The sequence below is a fragment of the Ctenopharyngodon idella genome, chromosome 20, assembly GCF_019924925.1.
Source record: "Ctenopharyngodon idella isolate HZGC_01 chromosome 20, HZGC01, whole genome shotgun sequence".
Classification (NCBI taxonomy): Eukaryota; Metazoa; Chordata; class Actinopteri; order Cypriniformes; family Xenocyprididae; genus Ctenopharyngodon; species Ctenopharyngodon idella.
This window is the reverse complement of record NC_067239.1, coordinates 20,773,507-20,796,623: the sequence shown is the minus strand read 5'-3', so window position 1 is coordinate 20,796,623 and position 23,117 is coordinate 20,773,507. Positions and strand designations below refer to the sequence as shown.

General features: G+C 36.6%; 1 protein-coding gene across 1 annotated transcript; it reads right to left on the bottom strand.

Annotated features, from left to right (window-relative positions):
* Nucleotides 1-9,101: 9,101 nt before the first annotated feature.
* Nucleotides 9,102-21,712, bottom strand: slc22a16 (solute carrier family 22 member 16). Its single transcript, XM_051876198.1, has 9 exons — nt 21,218-21,712; nt 20,021-20,491; nt 18,426-18,543; nt 17,947-18,261; nt 17,176-17,416; nt 16,612-16,739; nt 11,783-11,892; nt 10,719-10,818; nt 9,102-10,584 (listed from the first exon to the last, which is right to left on the bottom strand). Exons 1-9 carry the CDS (start codon nt 21,265-21,267, stop codon nt 10,411-10,413), a joined length of 1,707 nt encoding a protein of 568 aa, XP_051732158.1. The 5' UTR covers nt 21,268-21,712; the 3' UTR covers nt 9,102-10,410.
* Nucleotides 21,713-23,117: the final 1,405 nt, after the last annotated feature.

The window sequence follows — 23,117 nt, the reverse complement described above, 5'->3', positions numbered from 1 at the left end:
AGACAAACAGAAACACAAGAGCTTCAACTGACTTCAGCCACAGCCTTTAGATGAAATCAACTGAAGATAAAGAAGACATTAAATCTCAGCAGAGGAGGATTCAACAACTCCACAAACAGCATTACAGCTTCACATATTACTAACCAGACTGACTTTATTTCTGTTATTCATCTACAGAAGTTCTTCTTGAGAATTAACAGAAGTTTAATGCTTATGTTTGTTTCATTTGAAGTCACCATAATGGTGATTGGTGTTTCCATTAGTTGGCCTCAACTCTTATAGTATGCTTGTTTTCTCTGGCTGTTGTTCTGATTGTGTGTATGTTAAACACATTTGCAGTATCAAAAAAAGCTGAAATGAAATCAGATGATGCTTTTTAGCTATTGATGGTTTTATAATCATCATGAAACAGCCTAAATCACAGATGTTTGAATGGAATAATTGTGTTGTGCCATTGATACTTTTAAATACCAAACCCTGTTTTACTACAACATGAAATCACACTGTACTGGAGAAATCAGTTAAAAGATGATACATGAGCAGAAAAACGGTAAACTACAATGACAAACACAGATATGAGCAATCAGCGTATGAATCTCAACAATGGTGACGACAAAATATTCAGACAATCAGATCAAATCTGGACATCACAAAAAGCTACTAAAAGAAAATAATAGGACAATTCAGCTGCAGAATTTATTCATGCTGTGATGCATGCTGGGATTTTTGTACTGTTGTTCCCAGCATGCATTGCGGCATGACACTTTTGATTGTCACCTTTGTTGAGATTCATGTGCTGATTCTTGATGTCTTTGTGTGTCAGCTTAGGATACTTTCTTTTTTTTTTTTTTTTTAATTTTCTGATCAATTTTGTTCTTTTATAAGATTTTAGTGTTAGTCGGTTTTGTTGAGTTGCGAGATCTCAATCAGTTTCATTTTGCTATGAGATTTTAATTACGGTCACTTTTGTTGTTTTAGGAGATCTCAACAGCAGTCAGGGTTAAATGACAGTTATCTTCCTTTAAGAGATTTCAATGATGGTCTGTTTTGTTCCATTACGACATTTCAGTGATGTTCGGTTTTGTTTTATTACAAGATTTTAATGACGGTTGGTTTTCAGTGTTGGTTTTATTTGGTTACAAGATTTCAATGACTGTTAATGTGTCTTTTACAAGACTTCAAGCTTTGTTCCATTATGAGATTTCAATGATGGTCAGTTTTGTTTTGTTACGAGATTTCAGTGATGGTCTGTTTTAGTTCCCTTGTGAGATTTTAAAGATGGTAGGTTATATTCTTTTAGGCTGGCCACACACTTGAAAATTTTAAGCCTGATTTGCACCCCCAAATGATCAGAGGAGCACAGTTTTTTTGTCCGAAACAAATCATTAGTTGAAAATAATACATGCATGAGATAACATAACTACCATAACACTACATCAACAACTACACAGTTATTGCCTTTAAATAAAGCAACATGCAATATTTGCAATGTTTCTTAGATCATCATTGACTGAAGCACAGACTCTTCTCTTCAGCACAATGGTAACCTCACAAAACTCAGATAACAGAAACAGAATATTAAACACTAACAGATCTCTCTAAATCTCAGCATCTTCACTTATTACAAACAGTCTGACTTTATTTCTTTTATACAAAACTTCTTAATGAGGTGTTTTATTGAAAATAATAAAGTTTGAAGTCACCGTTATGGAGGTAAGCGTTTGCTTTAGTTGGGCTCCTGACCCTTGGCATTTTAATTTTTGTTTTTTGCAATTATTGTTTTCTGCGATTGTTGTGTGTTTCTAAAACACATTTGTTATACCAAATATTACTCTACTAAAGTCATAAAAAAAGGTTTTTGTTTATTGTTGAGGTTATGCTGATTCATGATGTCTATGTGATGCACTGCTCAAAACTCTGTCTGTATAATGAATTTTAAAAACAACATTTATTTGTAATAAAAAATTTTTTACAGTGTACATTGTCTTAATAAACATTTGTTTACATTTATTCATTTGGCAGATGCTTTTATCCAAAGCGACTTACAAGTGAGGAATACAACAAGCAATTCATCATGAAGAGGCAAATAGACACAAGAAGTGCTCACAATACAAGTTTCAGATATTACTCAAAGCTAAAATAGGGTGGGATTAAAGAAAATGAAAGAATAGTTTTTTTTTGTTTTTTTTTAAGATGAGGTTAAGTGCTCACGAAAGAAATTCGTTTTCAGCTGTCTTTTGAATATTTCCACTGATTCTGCATTCCGGATGAAGGCAGGGAGATCGTTCCACCAGCATGGAGCAGTGAACGAATAGAGAGCGATTTTGTGCCACTCTGTGATGGTACCACAAGCCTTCACTCCTTTAGTGATTGCAGGCTTCTGGTAGGGAAGTAGACTCGTAAAAGTGAGTGGAAGTAGGAGGGTGCTGAGCCTGTGGTAGATCTGTAAGCAAGCGTCAATGCCTTGAACTTGATGTGAGCAGCAAGTGGTAGCCAGTGCAGAAAGATGAAGAGAAGCGTGACATAGGCTCTTTTGGGCTCATTAAAGACAAGATGTGCTGCAGCGTTCTGAATCATTTGTAGAGGTTTGATTGCGCATGATGGCAGTCCAGCCAGAAGCGCATTGCAGTAATCAAGCCTAGAAATGACCAGGGACTGGACGAGAAGTTGTGTTGCATGCTCTGTTAGAAAAGGCCTGATTTTCCTGATGTTATGTAGTGCAAATCTGCATGACCGAACAGTCTTTGCAATGTGATCTTTGAAGGTCAGTTGGTCATCAAAGATTACTCCAAGAATTTTGGCCAAATTTGATGGGGTAATTGATGATGTACCTAGCTGGATGGTGAAATTGTGCTGTAGAGTTGGACTGGCAGGGAAGACAAGAAGCTCAATCTTTCCCAGGTTGAGCTGCAGGTGATATTCTTTCATCCATGCCGAGATGTCCGCAGATGTCCGAGAAATCTCTGCAGCTCAATGATTGTTCCGTTACGAGATTTCAATGACGGTCGGTTTTACTGGGTTATGAGATTTCAATAATGGATTTTTTTTTTCCATTCTAAGATTTCAATGGTGGTTGAATTTGTTCCTTTATGAGATTTAAATAATGGCCATTTTTTTCCATTATGAGATTTCAATGCCACTTGGTTTTGTTTCCTAACACGATTTTAATGACAGTCAGCTATGTTCTTTAACAAGATTTTAATGACAGTTGGTTTTGTTCCCTTACGAGATTTCTATGATGGTCGGTTTTGTTCGGTTATGAGATTTCAATGATGGTCGGTTTTGTTCCATTCTAAGATTTCAATGACAACGAATTTTGTTCCTTTACGAGATTTCAATAACAGCTATTTTTTTTCCATTGCAAGATTTCAATGCTACTCGGTTTTGTTCCCTAATGAGATTTTAATGACAGTTGGTTTTGTTCCGTTACGAGATTCCTATGATGGTTGGTTTTGTTTGGTTACGAGATCTCAATGATAGTTGGTTTTGTTCAATTGCGAGATCTCAATGATGGTCAGTTTTATTCCGTTATGAGATTTCAATGACAGTCGAGTTTGAAATGATTCAAACTGGTTTTGTTTTGTGACAAGATTTCAATGATGGTCGGTTTTCTTCTGTTATGAGATTTTAAAGACAGTCAGTGTTGTTTCGTTACGAGATCTCAGTTTTGTTCCTGTATGAGAGTTCAATGACGGTCTGTTTTGTTGTATTACAACATTCAATGATGGTCAGTTTTCATATTTTTTATGAAAGAAAGAATGTATGAATTTGCAAATAAACTTATCTGGCCAATCTGATTTGAGGTAGGACTCTGTCACAGAATATATCATGTATAAGAGATTCAGATGGTTTTATTATATTTTGATAATAAAGTAATTAGGTAATTAACAACAGATTCAAATCCTTTTATAAGTTATACTCTTCACAATTTTGTACAGATTTGGAACCCAACATGAATGTGTTCTTTGCGAGGTTATCTCCACCTCAAATTTCAGAGTTGCAGAGATCAGCCTTAGGCAAACCAATAACACTTAGTGAGATTAAGAACAGCATTCAGTCTCTTTCCCAATAAGGCTCTGGGTCCCGATGGCCTCATTGCAGAATTTTTTAAAAGTTTGATCACGTGCTATCTGTCCCGTTGTATGAAATGATTCTACATTTATTTGAGGCAGAGGTTTTACCCCCCTCAATGAGGGAGGCGAATATCACTTTAGTTGTTAAAAAGGGGAAGCCTCCGGAGGAATGCTCCTCATACCGGCCTATATCGGTCCTAAATGCAGATTTTAAGCTCCTCGCCAAAGTCCTTGCCCTGGAGCTGCCCACATGTACAGCGTTTTTGGGATCTTATAGATACACAGATACACTCAATTTTCAAACGGTCATTGCAGTTGGGAGCAAAGATGTGTATCCTTGGCCTTAGCGATGAGATACCCTTAGATCCACAGAATAGAGACCTCCTCCACATTTTACTATATTCGGCTCAGAAATGCATTCTGAGCAGATGGATTGAAGAGGACCCTCCCACATTAAATCAATGGCTGTGTACAGTATTGGATATTATTCCTCTTGAGGCCTTCTTGACAGCCATGAAGGACAAACCTTTTTACAGGATATGGAACCCTTTCTTTGACTATCTGGGGACCTCCAAATCCAATAGACTGGGGCCTGCTGGACCTTGCCTGGACTAAGGAATTGTCCTAATTTGATACTTTGTAATTGTTATTGCCAATATTTGTAATGTATTTCTTTTCTTTTTTTCTTTCTTTCTTTTTCCAGAGAGGAGAGGATAATTTGTTTGTGTACTGAAGGTCTTTTGTACATATTGGTTTAAGCACCAAAAAGTTCAATAAACCACCACCAATGTGCAGCCATATTGCACCAGAAAACCCACCACACACCAGCATATTAGTGGAAAGGAGACAGAGTGATGAAGCTAATCAGTATATGGGGATGATTAGGAGGCCAATGGGCAAATTGGGCCAGGATAAACCCCTATTCTTTTTCAAAGCACATCTGGGGATTTTTGATGACCACAGAGAGTCAGGACCTCGGTTTAACATTTCATGCAAAGGATGGTGCTTTTTGCCAGTATAGTGTCCCCATCACTATACTGGGGCGTTAGGACCCACACAGAACACAGGGTGAGCACCCCCTGCTGGCCTCACTTACACCTCTTCCAGCAGCAACCTAGCTTTCCCAGGAGGTCTCTCATTCAGGTACTAACCAGGCTCAGCCCTGCTTAGCTTCAGTGGGCAACCAGTCTTAGGCTACAGGGTGATATGGCTGCTGGTTACACATGAAATCACAAACATGACACTTATAAATGAAATAATTTTATAAGTGCAATTTATTAATATAGAATTTTATCTCAAATAAATTTGAGGCCTACTGTGTGGCCATGCGTTAGATATTAACCATCAATTGTTAAATAATTTAAATAATATATTACAAATTCAATGATGGTCAGTTTTGTGGGAAATGGATTTCAACAGCTGTATATTTGCCATCGAATTCAGCCCCCCCTCGCTACTTTTCCCAAAAAGATTCACTACTTTCCCAAAAAGAATCGCTACTTTCCAAAAAAAAATCACTACTTTTCCCAAAAAGAATCGCTACAGTTTCAAAAAGAATCACTACTTTCCTAAAAAAGAATCGCTACATTTAAAAAAAAAAAAAAAAGAATCGCTACTTTTCCCAAAAAGAATCGCTACCTTTCCCAAAAAGAATCGCTACTTTTTCAAAAAGAATCGCTATCCGGAAACGGATTTCGACAGCCCCGAAAGATACACATTTATGCTATAAATAAGCAAAAATAACCTAGTAATTAATGATTAACTGAATGTACAGTAAACACCTTTTATTCATTATCTGCAACTTAATAAGCCATATATAATTTTTGTGTAGTGATGTAATTATATTTCTGTGTCATTCTATTAAGTTAAATGAACAATAAGCTAGTAATTATGTTTAATTACTGCTGGTTTTACATTTATAAATCGCTAAAAAAGACAATTTGACCCCAAAAGTGAAATGTATATTCACATTAATTATGGCATTTATTGAGAGATATTCAAGTTTATTGATCACAATATGCCAATAATTAAGGCCAAACTGCCATTTATACAGTACTAATAAAGGCAATTTTACCCCCTATTCTAGAGTGAAAGCTAAATCCTCATAATTTATGACACTTATTGAGTGATATTCAAGTTTATTGATGAGAATAAGCCAATAATTAAGGCTAAACTGCCATTAATACAGTACTAAGACAATTTTAACCCCCAGGGCTCGACAATAAGGACTGCCTGATGGCCCGGGGCCAGTGTGAATGACGCTCGGGACAGTAGACGGAACTGTCACTTGCCCATTCGGGCCAGTGCTGTAGGGTGTGCATTATCATCTATGATATCGTAATTGTTGATTTAACAATCTTACATTATAGAGTATGCCCCTCACTTTACAAAAAAACAAACAAAAACACACCCATTGAGTGCACGCATACACTGTGACGTGGTCTAGTAGGTTAGACTAGTGCGCATGCATATTTAGTGTTTGATTTCACTGCGTTATTTAACCTATTAAAACGCATTTAGAATGCCCCCAGAATTCAAGCTAAGGGGCAAAAATGCCCCGAATGTCTTTTATATGTATATAATTTAATATAGTTAACCAATATTACACGAAGAACGGCAGTACAGCTTTATAAACGTACAGTTTAATAAACAAGCAGTTTCTATTAAGTGACTACATTTTAGACACCAAATCGCTTGCCCACAGCATTGTTTTGCGTCTCTGAGCGACACTTCCTGAATGAATCAGCCGTTTGAATGAATCTGTTGACTGAATGACTCGCTCATCAACAGGGACTTGCTGCCACCTCCTGGCGGATATTTTAAATAACAATATTTAACGTTTTACATTTTCAACATTTCAAAACATTATTTATGCATCTGTAACTGCTCTTGACTAATAAACATTAATAAAGTTTAAACTATAGTTATATAGTTTTACATTAAATTACAATTTCTGTACCTGAAAATCTCCTGTTTAAGCCTACATAAAAACCTGAAAAGCACCGTTTATTTCACTTGTTTATTTTGTTGTATTTATTTGTGCTATTACTTGTAATTTGATTATTTGTTCCTATTTTATTACTGTTTAGGCTACTTGTCTAACAATATTTAAAATATAAGTGAGTTAATCTAGTCGCTTTTGGTGTCATAACCTTATTTATTAAGGTTACATGTATCAAAAACAACGAAAACAGTAACTAGGCTTATTTTATAGGCCCATTTTCCAGTGAAAATTTTGGCAGGGCAAATAAAAATTTAAACTGGGCCAGTAGAAAAAATCCTTAGCCCTGCCCCCTATTGTAAAGTAAAAGTTATATCCTCAATTAAGTTTAAAAAAGTTATGTATTAATACTTATATAACAATGAGACCATTCAATAAGTGAAATGGTATCTGTCAGTTTTAGGGACGTTTTCTGTGTGTGATATGCCTCTGGCTATATTGTCCATTGAGTTGAGATGTGGTGATGGTGTGCTTGACATCTGGGTAGTTGACGTGACATTTCAAGCAATGTCAGCAGTGTGGCATGCTGTACATCATCTAAAACCATTTTAAACCACATTTTGGTAATTCTTATTTTTATATCATTGTTATACTTGAGGCACTCATATTTAGAGACTTTATATGAGCTTTAAAAATGTTTTGGTACCACAGAAGCATTGACATTAACTGCAAAAAAAATTATAATTTTTTTATGATTTTAAAAATCTTAAAAATATTTTTAGAATTAAGATTTTGAATCTTAATGGAATTTAAGTTCATGGACATTTGTCATGAACAAACTTTTTATTTGTCAGTCAACACAATGTAAAAGATAAGCAGGTGTTTGCGAAACACTTTGTATGGATGTACCATAGTATGCCAAGATGTATTTCCCAAGTTCAACAGAAGTGGGAGTCCTTGCTTCAGGAAACCCTCAGCTGTATTGGTTTTGATAGGGCTTTGCTGTGAGCACTTGATAAAGCATCTTAACAATGGTCATAGTTTAGCTGCATGATCATTACCATGGCATTTTTTCTATCAGACATGTATTCCAACAGATACTTAATTTTAAACAGAAGGATTTTACTGCAAAGATTTAGCGGTTGTATTTTGTTATATTCAGTCATTACCTTGTTTCTAAAGTACTAACACAATCTTGACTGTCTAGCATGTTTTAGTCCCACTGTGTGTTTAATGTACCTTTTAGATTGGTTGATATCTGAATGGTTTGTTTTAAAATCGGCATTTGCATTTGCATCAGTGTGTATTTGTGCTTAGCTTGGTTTCATAGCAAGGTCAAAGTGCAGTTTCCAGCTGGCCCTGTCCACAAGGGATCATTTCTATTTGTGTTTGTAGGCTAGCACTGATAACCCAAACCTCACATAAACAAGTAAGGTAAAACGTGACCCTCTGGCATTTTTTTGTTGTTGTTTTGTTTTTTTTAAGATAATTTAAAAAAAAAAATTAATAATAATCAGTAGCTGTCGAATAAGTGATCCCCCGTTTTGTTATAGGTGCAGTGGGCAGAAGGTGGAAATGCAGAATGCTTGTACCATAATAAATGAGTGGGTGAATTTGTTGTGTAGGATGTGTAAAGTAGGCCCACTTCGACTGTTCAATCACAATGGAGATTATTTTGTGAAATATGCTTGTGCTGACAACAGTAGTCCAATATACACAAAACAAAGAGATGTTAATGTGAATGTCCAGATGAGGCCATAAATAAATGAATAACACACAAAAGTTCCTTTGTATAAATTCAGAACCTCTGGTTGAACAATTCACTGTTATGTTATTTATTTCTGACTTTTTTTAGTAAGAGCTGGCAGTACACAGTTTGTCCTGGGCCTCCTCCCCTCTGTCACAGCGAATGAGAGACGCCTGCCTTACGCCCCCTAACCTGGAAAATATTTCCCACCTATTCCATGAGAACATTTTCCTTGTTCTGTGCTCTGGAAATGACAGGGCATTTAGTACAGCACTTACTTAATTTGCTAATATTTTTAGCCAATATAATAATTTTAATGAAACTAAAATAAAATAAATGATTATTTTAGACACTATATCGTATTTATTAATATGTGACATTCTTTAGACAAACATGTTGCTATGACAACTGCACATGACTACAGCAAGAATCTACTATCCCTGTCTTTTTGGTCCAAAAACACAAATTCAAGAGATTGAGGAAAATGGCAAAACACTGATTATAAAGTCTATGGAGTCTATGAAGAGAAAAAAAATTGCTGTATTACAAATAATCAAATCCTCAAGTCAAGACTTAAACATTTTTTAGCACATAACACTACTAAATACTACTTAATACTACTAATAAACTCTTCTAGATAATACATTCCTCATGTAAAGCAAAGCGAGTGATAACACAGGACAGGAAGATTAAAAATAATGAAAATATTAAACAACAAAATAATACAAAAGCACCTAGAATAAACATAAGTTCTGAAGTATTATAAAGTATAGTCACAGTTTACTATGAACAATACTGATCGGGGATCACGAGTTTGACGCTCAAGTAAGAGCATCCATCCGTCATAAACTTACTCCACATGGCTATACGCCATATAAGTTACACTTTAGACGCAAGTAGAATCCGCCTGGCAGTTTGGCCGGAAGCTTCACTTCAGAAGGCCTTTATTAACCCCCCAGAGCTGTGTGGAGTATGTTTATGACGGATGGATGCACTTATTTGAGTGTCAAACACGTGATCCCCGCTCACTGCCATTATAAAGCTTGATACCGTCAGGGTGTTTATTAATATGACTCCGACTGTCTGAAAGAAGAAAGTCATATACACCTATGGCTTGAGGTGAGTAAATAATGGGGTAATTTTTGTTTTAAAGTGAATTAATCCTTTAAGATCCATAACACCGTGCATAGAAATGTTCATCATTTAACTATGTTCACATTGCTATAATTGCTATAATTAATTGAATTTGTAGAGTCACAACTAAATTTGCATTTCTTAAATTCAAAACATTTAGGAAATGCAAATAGAAAAAAAAACAGAAATGTGCTCAAATTTCACTAATGTGACAGCACTTTAAGCATCTGTGCGTACAGTAAGTGGTTTGGGCTGAAATACAAAAATGTAATACTTAGCGGTTTAGATTAATGAGGTATTGCCTTGCAAGCTCTTACTTTGTTAAAATTAAGATAATACTTTTCAGAACAATTTCAAAATATCAGAACATTCACAATAAAATATACCACCAGTGTTTTTCAGTAATTATCCAAACTCGCTCACGCACAGCACAGCCTCATCTACCTGCAGATGCCTGCAAAAAATAAATAAATCCCACGTCAAAAACCATTTGATGATCCTGTGTGAAAACGGATTTAAACTTTAATGGTTTGGTTCATCTCTAGTGCATCTGCTGGAGGATTCTTTGTATTAGGCTTGGAGCCCAGAGCTTCAGCTTCTTCCAAAGTCGAGGTGAGGGGCTGTCCTAGAGTCTCCGGAAGAAACATGGTCAGGATCCCAATGATGAAAGCCAGAATTCCCACAATGAGCTACAGAATAAGAGAGAGCAGAAGTTACTGCAGCTCTGTTCAGTCCAGCAAATGTATGTCATGTTGTATCATTCTTCAGTTCTAGAGTCTGTGACCACACAGTCAACCGAAGGTTCTTGATTGCTGTTACATACCTGAGGCAGATAGATCCAAATGTCAGCAAGGTAAACGCAGAAAGGAGCCACTACACTTCCCACCCGACACATCATACTACCACTGCCTACAGCCAGAGACCTGCCGGACCAGATATGGTGTCTGTTATTAAATAGTGTCTATACGAAATAATCACTGGAAAGCATGCAGAAATATGTAATGATCATCCTACTGTACAGTCAACTTCACATGCACCCAGCAAAGAAACTGATGAAATATATTGTTACTAGATTTATATGTATCTGAACATTATAAATATTGTTGTTGAAAATTAACGATACTGGATAAAAGTGAAATGAACTACAGCAGAGAGTATTTTATACTATGGTGACATATCTACTGCTGTGTGTATTGTGAGGTAGTTAGAAATAAGCAGCCTGAAGGCTGTCTGGAATACAGTTTTTTGCAATCTGGACAAGTCAACGCTAGTTGCCGAAAGTCAGAGCCAGTCTGCAGATTTTGGGCAGTTAGACTTAGAAGATTTTACAAAAAAGTAAAATTGCATAGTGTATGACAGGCACAGACAATTTTTTGATATTTTGAGATGATTTTAGAACACATATTGTTTTTATTTGTCATTGCTAGGAGACACATGTTTCTGTGTGAGTTTGTTGTGTTCAGAACATCCTAAAAGTGTGTGATCCTCAGTTGTTTAGTGCATGATTCCCAGGATTTCTCTATAACATTTAGATGTTGACAAGTGTATGACACATACTGTTTTAAAAAACGTTCAGTTTTAAAGAGTCGTTTGGTGTATTCTAGCTTTTAGTGTGGACAATCTGGACATCTAGGCCCGGTTTCACAGACAGGGCTTAGCCTAAGCTAGGATTAGGCCTTAGTTTAATTAGGGCATTGAGGTAGCTTTTATAAATGTTCACTAGAAAAAAACATTACTGGTGTGCATCTTGATACAAGACAATGGCACTGACATATTTTAAGGTATGTCAGTGCAAGTTAAAACAGCTCAAACATGCATTTTAGTCTGGGACTAGCGTAAGCCTTGTCTGTGAAACCGGGGGAAAATGTATATTAGTATAACACATACCTGATAACTGTGGGGTAAAGCTCACAGGTGTACAAGTAAATCAACCCGAATGCAATGGCAATAGCAAATTTCCCAGTCATACTCAGGACTATAGCCAGTACCTCTATATCCTGAAACAAAGAGAGAGAAACACAGAATGAAACTATATTTATCATCAACAATGTTTTAGTCATCAGCTGTTGGAAGTGGTTGCCAGTAGCAGGCCATAGTAGGGCAGCATTAAATTTGGGACCAGACACAAGTCTAAACGTCCCCTAGACATATCCCCTTTGACCCCTTCTCAGAAGCAGGCAGCTGCCATATGTATAAACAGCCACTTAGATGACAGGTCTATTTATAGATTTTTGGAGCAACGATGGCTGTACTCACACCGCACTCAGCCATTTCAGGGTGTCAGCAGTGCAACTATTAGTTATGAAGGGTGGTGTAATCCTGATGGAATATCATCCCACTAACACGTTCTTCTTAGCCTGTGCTTTCAGTGTCCAAGGCTGTTTAGAGACTGACTGAGAAATGTGCAACATTTTACATTTCACTTACATCCTTTGATTTTTATCACTCATATTGCTCCATTTATGTGACCTGATTTTTTAATTAGCACATAATATATTGAAAGAGTGCTGTTGTTCCTAATATGTTGATATTCAGACCAACAGCACAATTGTGATTCTTTTATCCAGTTTGGTGAATAATAAGGCAATACTGAATAACTTACAGTTTTTGACATAATATCGCCAGCTACTTTATCTATTTTTGCCTCGCCAACAAAAATGGTTTCATATGAAGCAGTATCAGAATTAACGTTTGCACATCTCCAAGAAACACAGTTGCAGCGTTCCTGAATGAATCAGCATTTCTTTTACTGAAAACTCAGATGTTGAATCGATTCAGTAATTCACTCATCTTGTTTTGTATGGAATAAATCAGTGGCTGTATCTGAACATGCATACTTCCCAACTATATAGTAGGTGAAATGAGTAGCATGTCCGAATTCACAATATTCAAACCGTTAAATGTATTGATTATGATTCAGTATGTGTGAACGTGGCATTTACTGAAGTAGCAACTGAAACATTTTCACCTTTTCAACCTTTAATCAAACAGCAATGCTAAACTGACATACAAGGCATGTGCATACATGTATTACTCTCAAGAAGCCAAGACTATCTTACACCTGCACATCTATAATTCAAGAGGCTGCCAGGACACTGAGGAAACTGCCACTTATTTTAAGTTAAACTGAAATTTGGCAATGACCACAAGGGTAAAGTTGTCCAGTTGACACTTGAAACCAACTACAGCACAGAGAGAGGAAAACATACTGATATGACTACTGTGTCAAACATATTAAAATGAATTTAGCATGCAAAAATAATTTACATGCACAGATGGTTAAACACAGGTCTTGTGACACCAGCGATAACACCATATGGATATCTGCATTGAAGCAATCTGTAACATGCGACTTGTTATTAATTATTAAACTCAAGCAAGACAAGTTTGACAGTTAGTTTGACATGCACAGTAAGGTTTTGGGCTTGTTATGACCTGCACCACTGTGGATGCTTTGGCCAATCACAAAAAAAAAAAAAAAAAAAAAAAAAAAAAAAGAGGACTGTATATTGTTTTTGGTAGAATCCTATATCCTAGTAAGTAACCTGGGTTCTTAAAGGTGTTGCAATACCATAAATCCTACTTGGAAATTTCATGAGGTTCAACTCTGTCATATCACAAGTGAATGTGTCTAGGGACCAGGCAGTAGGAATTAAGATACGGAAAAAAGAAAAAGAGGGATATCATCTACACAAGCTTTTGCACTGCATTCCCATCCTCTAACAGATGGTGCTTAAATCTTGTTGCTATACCAACACAGCTGCCAGTAATTTGTCACAATAATTACACAGGCACTTTCTTTGGTATATGAAGTGGGATGTGTATGCCGTGACCAAACATTTCACAAACACACTTCAGCAGACGAAACAGTGAAAAATATAATAATTACAGACATGTAACCTATTCACACTAAAAAAATAAAAAAATAAATAAATATATACTTGTCAGCTGATTCAACAGAGGATCTGTTACATGTACTGAGATCAAATATATATAATGTTGTCTCTAGTGCTTGGGTAGAAATCAAAACTTGATTCAGAAGATGAATCCCGACTGGATAATATGCATTGAATGTATTACTGCTGTTTAAAGCACTAGGGAAGAAGAGTGGAAGAAATTGAGAAAGTGGGTGCAAAAAGGTTCATTAAAAACAGAACGAAAGACTCGGATGCAAACAGCTGCCCCAGTTACCATGCGAAAAGCAAACACACACACAAACACATGTCCTCTCTTGCCAGGGTTAATCATTCATTTTAATAATCTCTCAGTTCCTCCAATATGTAATGATGATAATACAACTTGCTGCATATTGGTTCTAGATCTGTCAAAACAACTTAAAATCACGAGCTATGGCCAGCTGTCAAGTTGATTTAGCCAGATTGATAGTTTCCATAATTTGTTAGAAATTTGAATGGCTCATTTTAAAATTGTGTGGCCCTGCCAAGAAAAGTAAATACATGGCCTAGAAAAGAGAGAATATATAACACTTTCAGGCTCTCTCTCTCTCTCTCTCTCTCTCTCTCTCTCTCTCTCTCTCTACCCATAACACACTTTCATACTTTAAATACTTCTTTCATTTCATGCTTCCTTTCATTTACAGGTGCTGGTCATATAATTAGAATATCATCAAAAAGTTGATTTATTTCACTAATTCCATTCAAAAAGTGAAACTTGTATATTATATTCATTCATTACACACAGACTGATATATTTCAAATGTTTATTTCTTTTAATTTTGATGATTATAACTGACAACTAAGGAAAATCCCAAATTCAATATCTCAGAAAATTAGAATATTACTTAAGACCAATACAAAGAAAGGATTTTTAGAAATCTTGGCCAACTGAAAAGTATGAACATGAAAAGTATGAGCATGTACAGCACTCAATACTTAGTTGGGGCTCCTTTTGCCTGAATTACTGCAGCAATGCGGCGTGGCATGGAGTCGATTAGTCTGTGGCACTGCTCAGGTGTTATAAGAGCCCAGGTTGCTCTGATAGTGGCCTTCAGCTCTTCTGCATTGTTGGGTCTGGCATATCGCATCTTCCTCTTCACAATACCCCATAGATTTTCTATGGGGTTAAGGTCAGGCGAGTTTGCTGGCCAATTAAGAACAGGGATACCATGGTCCTTAAACCAGGTACTGGTAGCTTTGGCACTGTGTGCAGGTGCCAAGTCCTGTTGGAAAATGAAATCTGCATCTCCATAAAGTTGGTCAGCAGCAGGAAGCATGAAGTGCTCTAAAACTTCCTGGTATACGGCTGCGTTGACCTTGGACCTCAGAAAACACAGTGGACCAACACCAGCAGATGACATGGCACCCCAAACCATCACTGACTGTGGAAACTTTACACTGGACCTCAAGCAACGTGGATTGTGTGCCTCTCCTCTCTTCCTCCAGACTCTGGGACCCTGATTTCCAAAGGAAATGCAAAATTTACTTTCATCAGAGAACATAACTTTGGACCACTCAGCAGCAGTCCAGTCCGTTTTGTCTTTAGCCCAGGCGAGACACTTCTGACGCTGTCTGTTGTTCAAGAGTGGCTTGACACAAGGAATGCGACAGCTGAAACCCATGTCTTGCATACGTCTGTGCGTAGTGGTTCTTGAAGCACTGACTCCAGCTGCAGTCCACTCTTTGTGAATCTCCCCCACATTTTTGAATGGGTTTTGTTTCACAATCCTCTCCAGGGTGTGGTTATCCCTATTGCTTGTACACTTTTTTCTACCACATCTTTTCCTTCCCTTCGCCTCTCTATTAATGTGCTTGGACACAGAGCTCTGTGAACAGCCAGCCTCTTTTGCAATGACCTTTTGTGTCTTGCCCTCCTTGTGCAAGGTGTCAATGGTCGTCTTTTGGACAACTGTCAAGTCAGCAGTCTTCCCCATGATTGTGTAGCCTACAGAACTAGACTGAGAGACCATTTAAAGGCCTTTGCAGGTGTTTTGAGTTAATTAGCTGATTAGAGTGTGGCACCAGGTGTCTTCAATATTGAACCTTTTCACAATATTCTAATTTTCTGAGATACTGAATTTGGTATTTTCCTTAGTTGTCAGTTATAATCATCAAAATTAAAAGAAATAAACATTTGAAATATATCAGTCTGTGTGTAATAAATGAATATAATATACAAGTTTCACTTTTTGAATGGAATTAGTGAAATAAATCAAATTTTTGATGATATTCTAATTATATGACCAGCACCTGTACCAAACTGCCTGTTTCCCATTAGCAAATGTATTTAACAGTTTTTCAAAACCTGAACTATTATGTTAAAGCTGGCATGAAATGAAAATTCACTCTATTTTCTAAGTGAATGTTATTGTGAAAAATTTTTTTTTTGACCTATTGATATTTAATCAAATGTCATAACTGAATATTCCGGTGAAAAGAACAGGCTTCTCTCTGGCGACGTATGCAGGACTTCTCTAATCATGCTTAAACCTGCCCCTGCAAGCTCACGTTCATCTGACTCTATTTGAGTGAAACACTCGCATATCAAAATCCAATCAACAACCGATACATAGAACCAAATCCCCACCCTACATTTTTTCTTTTTCAATAATCTGTTACACTTGGCTGTATGTCACAATACGGAATAATTGTCTGTTGCTACTTCCATTTCATTGTGACTTTAACAGTGTACTACTATATCAGAGTGTGCATATATCACATGGATGCACAGTGCACACACACACACACACTCACACATACCTGGGGGACCACAATGATGAGCATGCAGGCTACTCCACCGAGCAGCAGAGCCGGGGCACATGTCTTCTTCCTGCCGACCCGATCCATTGCAAAGCAGCCAATCAAGTATGACGGAACCTCAACAGCACCTAGTAAGAGTCAAATAAAGGATAGTTAAGTGCTGTTCACTTCAGTACTACTGAAACTAAACTGCATGTAACTGCATGCTCGATGTGTTTGCATGTTGAAAAATAGTATAAGAGCAAATCTTCATTTAAACTTATTTTGCCTTTAAGGAAAAGCTCACCCAAAAATTACAAAAATGTTCATTTTACAATTAAAGCTTTCAAGATTTTAAGGACAAGTGCACAAAGCACTCTTATGATACTTTATGGTGCTTTTCCATCAAGTTAAAAAGCTACACTGTCTATTCTTTGTAAACCAACAGTTTATTATCTTATATTCCACAGAAAAATAAAGAAAGTGAGGTTTGGAATGACATGAGGGTGAATAAACAATGACAGTTTTTTTCCCCCCCCAGGGTTATTCCATTTACACCTTCTTGATAACAAATGTGTTCATTACCAGCCAGGAAGAGGTTGATATACTGATTTCCACCAAGGTTGACAGACCCCAGGCTGAAGACATAGTATCCCAAGCTTCCGATGAACCAGATTGCCCAGCAGGTGACGCTGCGACCAGCCATTTTCAAGCTTCCAAACATGTCCAGGATGCTTAGCCTCTTCTCGACTTCCATTGCTTTCCCAGCTGATTGCTTATTATCCTTCAACAGTGCTCCATCACATTCATCCATTAGCTCTGACACCTTAGATCAGTGATACATTCAAATAAACACAAGCGGTTAACAATACCACTTTTTCTCATATCCATTACTTTCCACAACTGTTCTAATCTTTTTTGAAATCAAGCACTTAAAATATTACATTATAAGGTTTATGATATCTCAGCATTTTGTATTGATCCTAGTTTTGGTCTAGGTTTGTAATTTCTAAATGTTAATGTTAATATGATGAAACGCAAACGCTGGCAACAGATTTTTGGCAGCATTTGCTTTGTGATATTTATTTTACTTTGAGTTTTAAAATGCATTTCAATTCATGGAACCTCTTTATTTTTGCAAGTCACTTTTCTTTAAATTTCCTTATTTTAACGTGAAGTGCTGAGTCAGATAATGTGTGATAATGTGCTGTTCAACATCAATCAAAGTATGGAAATTTTCTCTCATATTCTAAGGTCATGGTAGAAAGTTACATTCTGAATAATGTTACCAGATGTCTGAGATGTGTATAATTCATGGCAGGAACAGAATAACATGTGTTGTTAGAGTGAGTCTACCTTAAGGGTGGGTGGCAGGCCATTGAAGTAGGCCATAGTGTCCAGCAGCTCCTGGGCTTCCTTGTACCGCCCTTTAGCCATTAGGTAGAAAGGTGTTTCTGGAAACTTCCAGCAGTAGAGCAAGAATGGAGAGGTACTGAGAGTGAGTATGATCTGGTAGATCCACCAGACACGAACAAGGTACCCCACCAGAGCCACTACCATGACGCCCACAGCAAAGGCAGCGTGCACATGCATAGAGGTCCATGTGCGCACCTTAATTCCTGTAAACTCTGTCACATACACAAAGACTACAACCAGATACCCACTCGACACCTGCCAACACACACGCAGAGAGAGAGAATTGGGTTAGTGGTGCTTTAGCATTCCCATTTTTATTCTTTCAGCCATATATGTCTGGAGCTTCTCAGCTGTGATGAGAATCACATGAATGTGCATGCATGAATGTAAATATTATAAACATGGCCCAATCAACTTACCATAGCAAGAAGGAAACGCATCATCACAAAGAGGTAGTAGTTTCCTGTGAATGCCACAGCAACCCCAAAAATAAACTGGCACAAGCTGGTAGCCATGAGAATGGGCCGTCTACCAATTCTGGAAAATGGAAAAGCAAAAGTGTATATTAAACATGATTTGCATTACCTACAGAAAACTGTATGAAGCTACAGACACCAAAATAGCATTATATAAACTTTTGCTTTATATTCATTTCAACTGGAGCTTCTACAAACTTAAATTCCATTTTTCCAAACACCTGACATGAAAGAGACTGGTTGTACTGTTGTCAATTGCCAGTTAATGGAAGAAAGATTCAGTATTCACAATTTGATATTTATGTGTGAACAGCTGTTTAAAGATAAACAGGGCGAATGTATTATCAAGGCAAACCAATGGGCTGTTTTGCATGTAGATCTCTCACTTATGTACACCACAATGACTTCACCTTTGACTATTCCACATTTGATTCCATTCCTATGTGTTCGTTTAATCGTTGAATAACTTGTATGGATACATATTTCTATACACAAAATAATACTCTTCTACTTTTGTACAACCTTGACCAAACTGTAAAATGAACATGTACAAATATCCCTTATGAAAATTAACCATGGTTTTATTATAGTATGAAAAGTGTAGTAACCATGGTTTTTGGCAGATGGATTACCATTTGTATAACCAGTTTTACTACAAATACCATGGTTAAACTATGGTTAGTGTAGCAAAACCATAGTAAATGTGTTGGTACCATGATTTAACTATAGTAGTCAACATTTGAAGTGGATCAAAACCTTTCAAAGTTGTCTAAAAACCTTCTTCTTAGGACAACTTAGTTCTTAGGACAACTTTGATAAACTTTTTTGATCCAATTCAAATGCTGACTACTGTACAATAATCATGGTTTTTTGGTTTTATTTGTAGTAAATATATATGAATGAGATCTGACCGCACACTCACTTGCAAATACTTTATTATCCAACGTTTCGGCAAAAAGCCTTTGTCAAGGTGTGCATTTGTCCATGACTTTTTGGTAATTTATTTGTAGTATAACCATGTTTAATTTTCGTAAAGGATACGGCAGTATCCAGTATGGAAATTGACTTTCATTCCCTGTTTCTGGAATGTGAACCTGTGATATCCTGTTTATGCAGAGATGCAGTGTCTGCACATCTCACATCATGTACTGCTCTCTGTGCTCTTAGTTATCTTACTGCAGAAGCAAATATTTGCCAATTGGAAACTATATTGCAATATTAAATGTTCAGGTTTGATGTATACCTTAGCATAGATTTCACTTATCTTGTTCATGCCAACCTTCTCTCTTTTTCTGTCATAAATAACAGATCAGTCCTGTTTGTGCTGCTGACCATGTTCTTGCAAGCACATCTCAAGTTGTATGATAACTTTTATTCACTGCATTGATGAAGGTAACTATATTAATCTGTATGAAATTTTCTTATTAACTTATCTGTTCTTTTTGTCCCTCCATTGCTCTAGATTTGAGATGCATTTGTGTGTGTGTGTGTGTGTGTGTGTGTCTGTGTCTGTGAGTAAGATGCAACACACGATTTACCTATCTGCGACATCCCCAAACACCAAGGCTCCAATCAAAACTCCCAGCATAAAAGTTGGCTGTGAAAGCTTGGCCAGCCATTCCTTCTCACACACCAGGTCCCAGTCTGTTACGATGCTCTGCTCAACCTCGCTGTGATCATACACAAAGCCACCACATGTCTCTACAGTTTTGTTCCCAAAAAACTTGTATTGAAAATTGATGGCATCAAGCCGCAGCGCTTTTAAACAAGGACTAAGTTCCCACTGGTCTCCTCCAGCTGTCTGTACAACCACTGGCCCATCACCTGGCTTGTAATGAGTCCAGATATCTGCCAGAGAGGTTGATGAGTGATTTCTGTATAGAACGTCTGTGATATTTGGAGCGTCACAAAGAAATTTAGGTGTTTCAACTAAGAAAACCGAGGCCAGGTAATGTATTCCACAGGAGATGGCCTGGAAAATAGCAGCAAAGTAGAGACATGCTTGAAACCTGAATGGAAAGTAGAAGGATAAATTGGAAGTTGTGCAAGAGTGACAAGACAAGGTGTACACATCACTGATTATCAAGAATACATAAAATATTCAATAAAGAAAAACTGTAATTGTTAGGACAACACTGCCATCTTGTGCGAATATTGACATGCAGGCAATACAAATCTGTTTACAATTTAGTGCAGTGGCTGTTAAATGAACAGTAAAAATGCAGCTGTGGTTGCCAGTTGTGATATCCTGTTTAACATGCAGCTTAGCAGTATGTCTTCATAAATGTACATACTTATTACCTTATTAATTATAGGTTACATATTTTTATTTACAAATTACAAGTCTGTTTTAAAGCTTATGTAGCCTACTGACTTTTAGAATAGACTAGCCAATATTGTAAGGTAGGCTAAACTGTTACGATTTCTCCTGCAGTTTGAAGTAAATGTAAATAATTCAAAATTATTATCTACATTATAATTTTAAGTAAACTTTTAATGTAAAATTCTGAACATGTTTTACTATACACGATTGGGTATTCGTGTACGTCTTCAACAACGCACGCGAGCTCTTTTAGTTTATTAAAATAAAAACTTCGTTTATTAAAAGGCAACAAAATGAAAAATCCGCATCATTCATACGACATACATAACTATGATATGGTGTAACTATTAACAGATATGTGACCATTCCCATAAAAGACTTAACGACGTTCCTTTCGGGAACAAATGGCTACCTTTTAAAGTGTCCAAGTTCGTCGAATAGTAGCTCCACGCCAGTGGTCATTTTCAGCTTGTGCAAGATCCTCAAGAGTGTGAAGGGCTCTTCTGACTCTTGTCAATTTGTACATGTTGACTATCATAGATCCTTAGTAGTAGGAGGGGCGGTTTCGGTGGGGAACTTTCCACTCCAAGGCAAACAACGATTAAAACCAAAAAGTTCGCCTAACATCTGGTAATGCGACACCCCGAAAGATGAAGAAGAGCCATTAATGCCCTAAACAGCTGAAATTACATCATATTGCTTCAAGTGTGTCTGTGTTGTTTTTACTTCCATCGTACGTAACTCTTATGCAGGTTATCCAGAGTTTAAATAGTTGACAAGGTACTTCGTGGTGCCCCTGGAAATATCCCTGTGACGTGAGATGGGTAGCCTATTAATAAATCATTTAGACTTAATAGTAACACAGGCCAAGCGAAATTTGTCAGTAGCCTATGTCTGTTTTCTGTGGCATGCTCTGATAAGTAGGCTATGTGCGTTTTAATTTATTTATTTTATATCCTCCAAAGACAATCAAATAATCCATTATTCTAGCAAATGTCCTAATTCAATCAACCAGTAAATCAATCAATCAGTGCATCCTCTGTTAATCAGTCATATATGAGGCTGGAGCTAGTTGTCACAAAAGGGGATGTCACAAGGGTTGAATCTCAGTAAATATATTTTGAGTCAAAAGTCTAATTCCACAAATGTGCTTTCTCTACCAGTGTTTTGTTGGTTTCAAACACACAATTCAAAATTATCTTAGATTAGAATAATTTTTGTGAATGTTGTCTTCCAAACTAAAATAACAAAATCTTTTATTTCTTTTCTCAATAGCTGTTATAGCTGTTAGGTAAGCGATGAACATGGCTTTAACATTAGCATAAACATTTATAAACATGTCACAAAATGTCTGTGCATGGATTCAGTGACTTTTTTCTAGGGCAATAATGGTAGAGATGTTTAATAGCTTTTTGTAGCCGACACTTTAAGGTATATCTATAAATAAATTTTGAATGAAGAAGTGTAACTAGCCTCCTCTTTTTTTTACTAAGGTATCGAGTTTTTGAGGGAGGCATGACAGAAATAGGCCTAGGCAGCTTTGATTTTAAAAATGTGTCTTGTAATTTAAGAGGTACTCTGAATGACTCTAGGAAAGTCTTATTTATTCTCAGTAATGAACTAGTTGAATGTGCTCTGACTCTTATCAGGCCAGTCATTATTATTGTTACAGCCACACTTGTTTGATTTGTTAATGCCACTAATTCTTCCCTCTGTTCATCTCTGAATGTCAGAATTCAGAACCTATTCTCACACCTGAATTTAACCCGTGGTCACAGCAGAGTGTATGATACTGTATGCTCTACGTACTGTAAATCATATACAGACATGTCCTCACTAAAATAACTACCTCACTAAAATAGAAATTTCATTCATTTGCATCAGATATATGAAAACTTTTGTCAGAAAGCATAATTCATCTTCCTACAGCTGACGCATGCATAAGAGTAACCTTCACTTTAACATTCAACAGCTGGTGTGTTCACACTTCAAAGCATTGATTACAAACTGTGGGAGAAAAGCCAAAATAAATAGAAGAAAACTTATGTGTAAGTCAAAACCACATAATATTTAGTTGGTTTATGAAATGAATAAAGGAAAAAAAGGAAAGCTCTATCCTGGCAAGGAAAAATTGATCACTGACCTCGAAAATTCATTAAACATTCTGAATTACTTAATAATTCTACAAGTCACAGAAATGTTTTGTAGCACACAGTGAATTGATTGCTTTTGTCTTTTGAATTTATTGTATGCTTTTATCTTTACCATTTTGTCTGTTATGAATTATCAAAAAGAGGGGAGGTTATTTTATT

Bases quoted from the DNA above. Each gene is read 5' to 3' on its own strand.
- slc22a16 (XM_051876198.1), bottom strand. From the start codon at position 21,267: ATGACCACTGGCGTGGAGCTACTATTCGACGAACTTGGACACTTTAAA. The intron at 20,492-21,217 runs GTAGCCATTTGT...CTTTCCATTCAG, and splicing joins GAACTTGGACACTTTAAAAG to GTTTCAAGCATGTCTCTACT. The intron at 18,262-18,425 runs GTAAGTTGATTG...GTGTGTTGGCAG, and splicing joins TGCGTTTCCTTCTTGCTATG to GTGTCGAGTGGGTATCTGGT.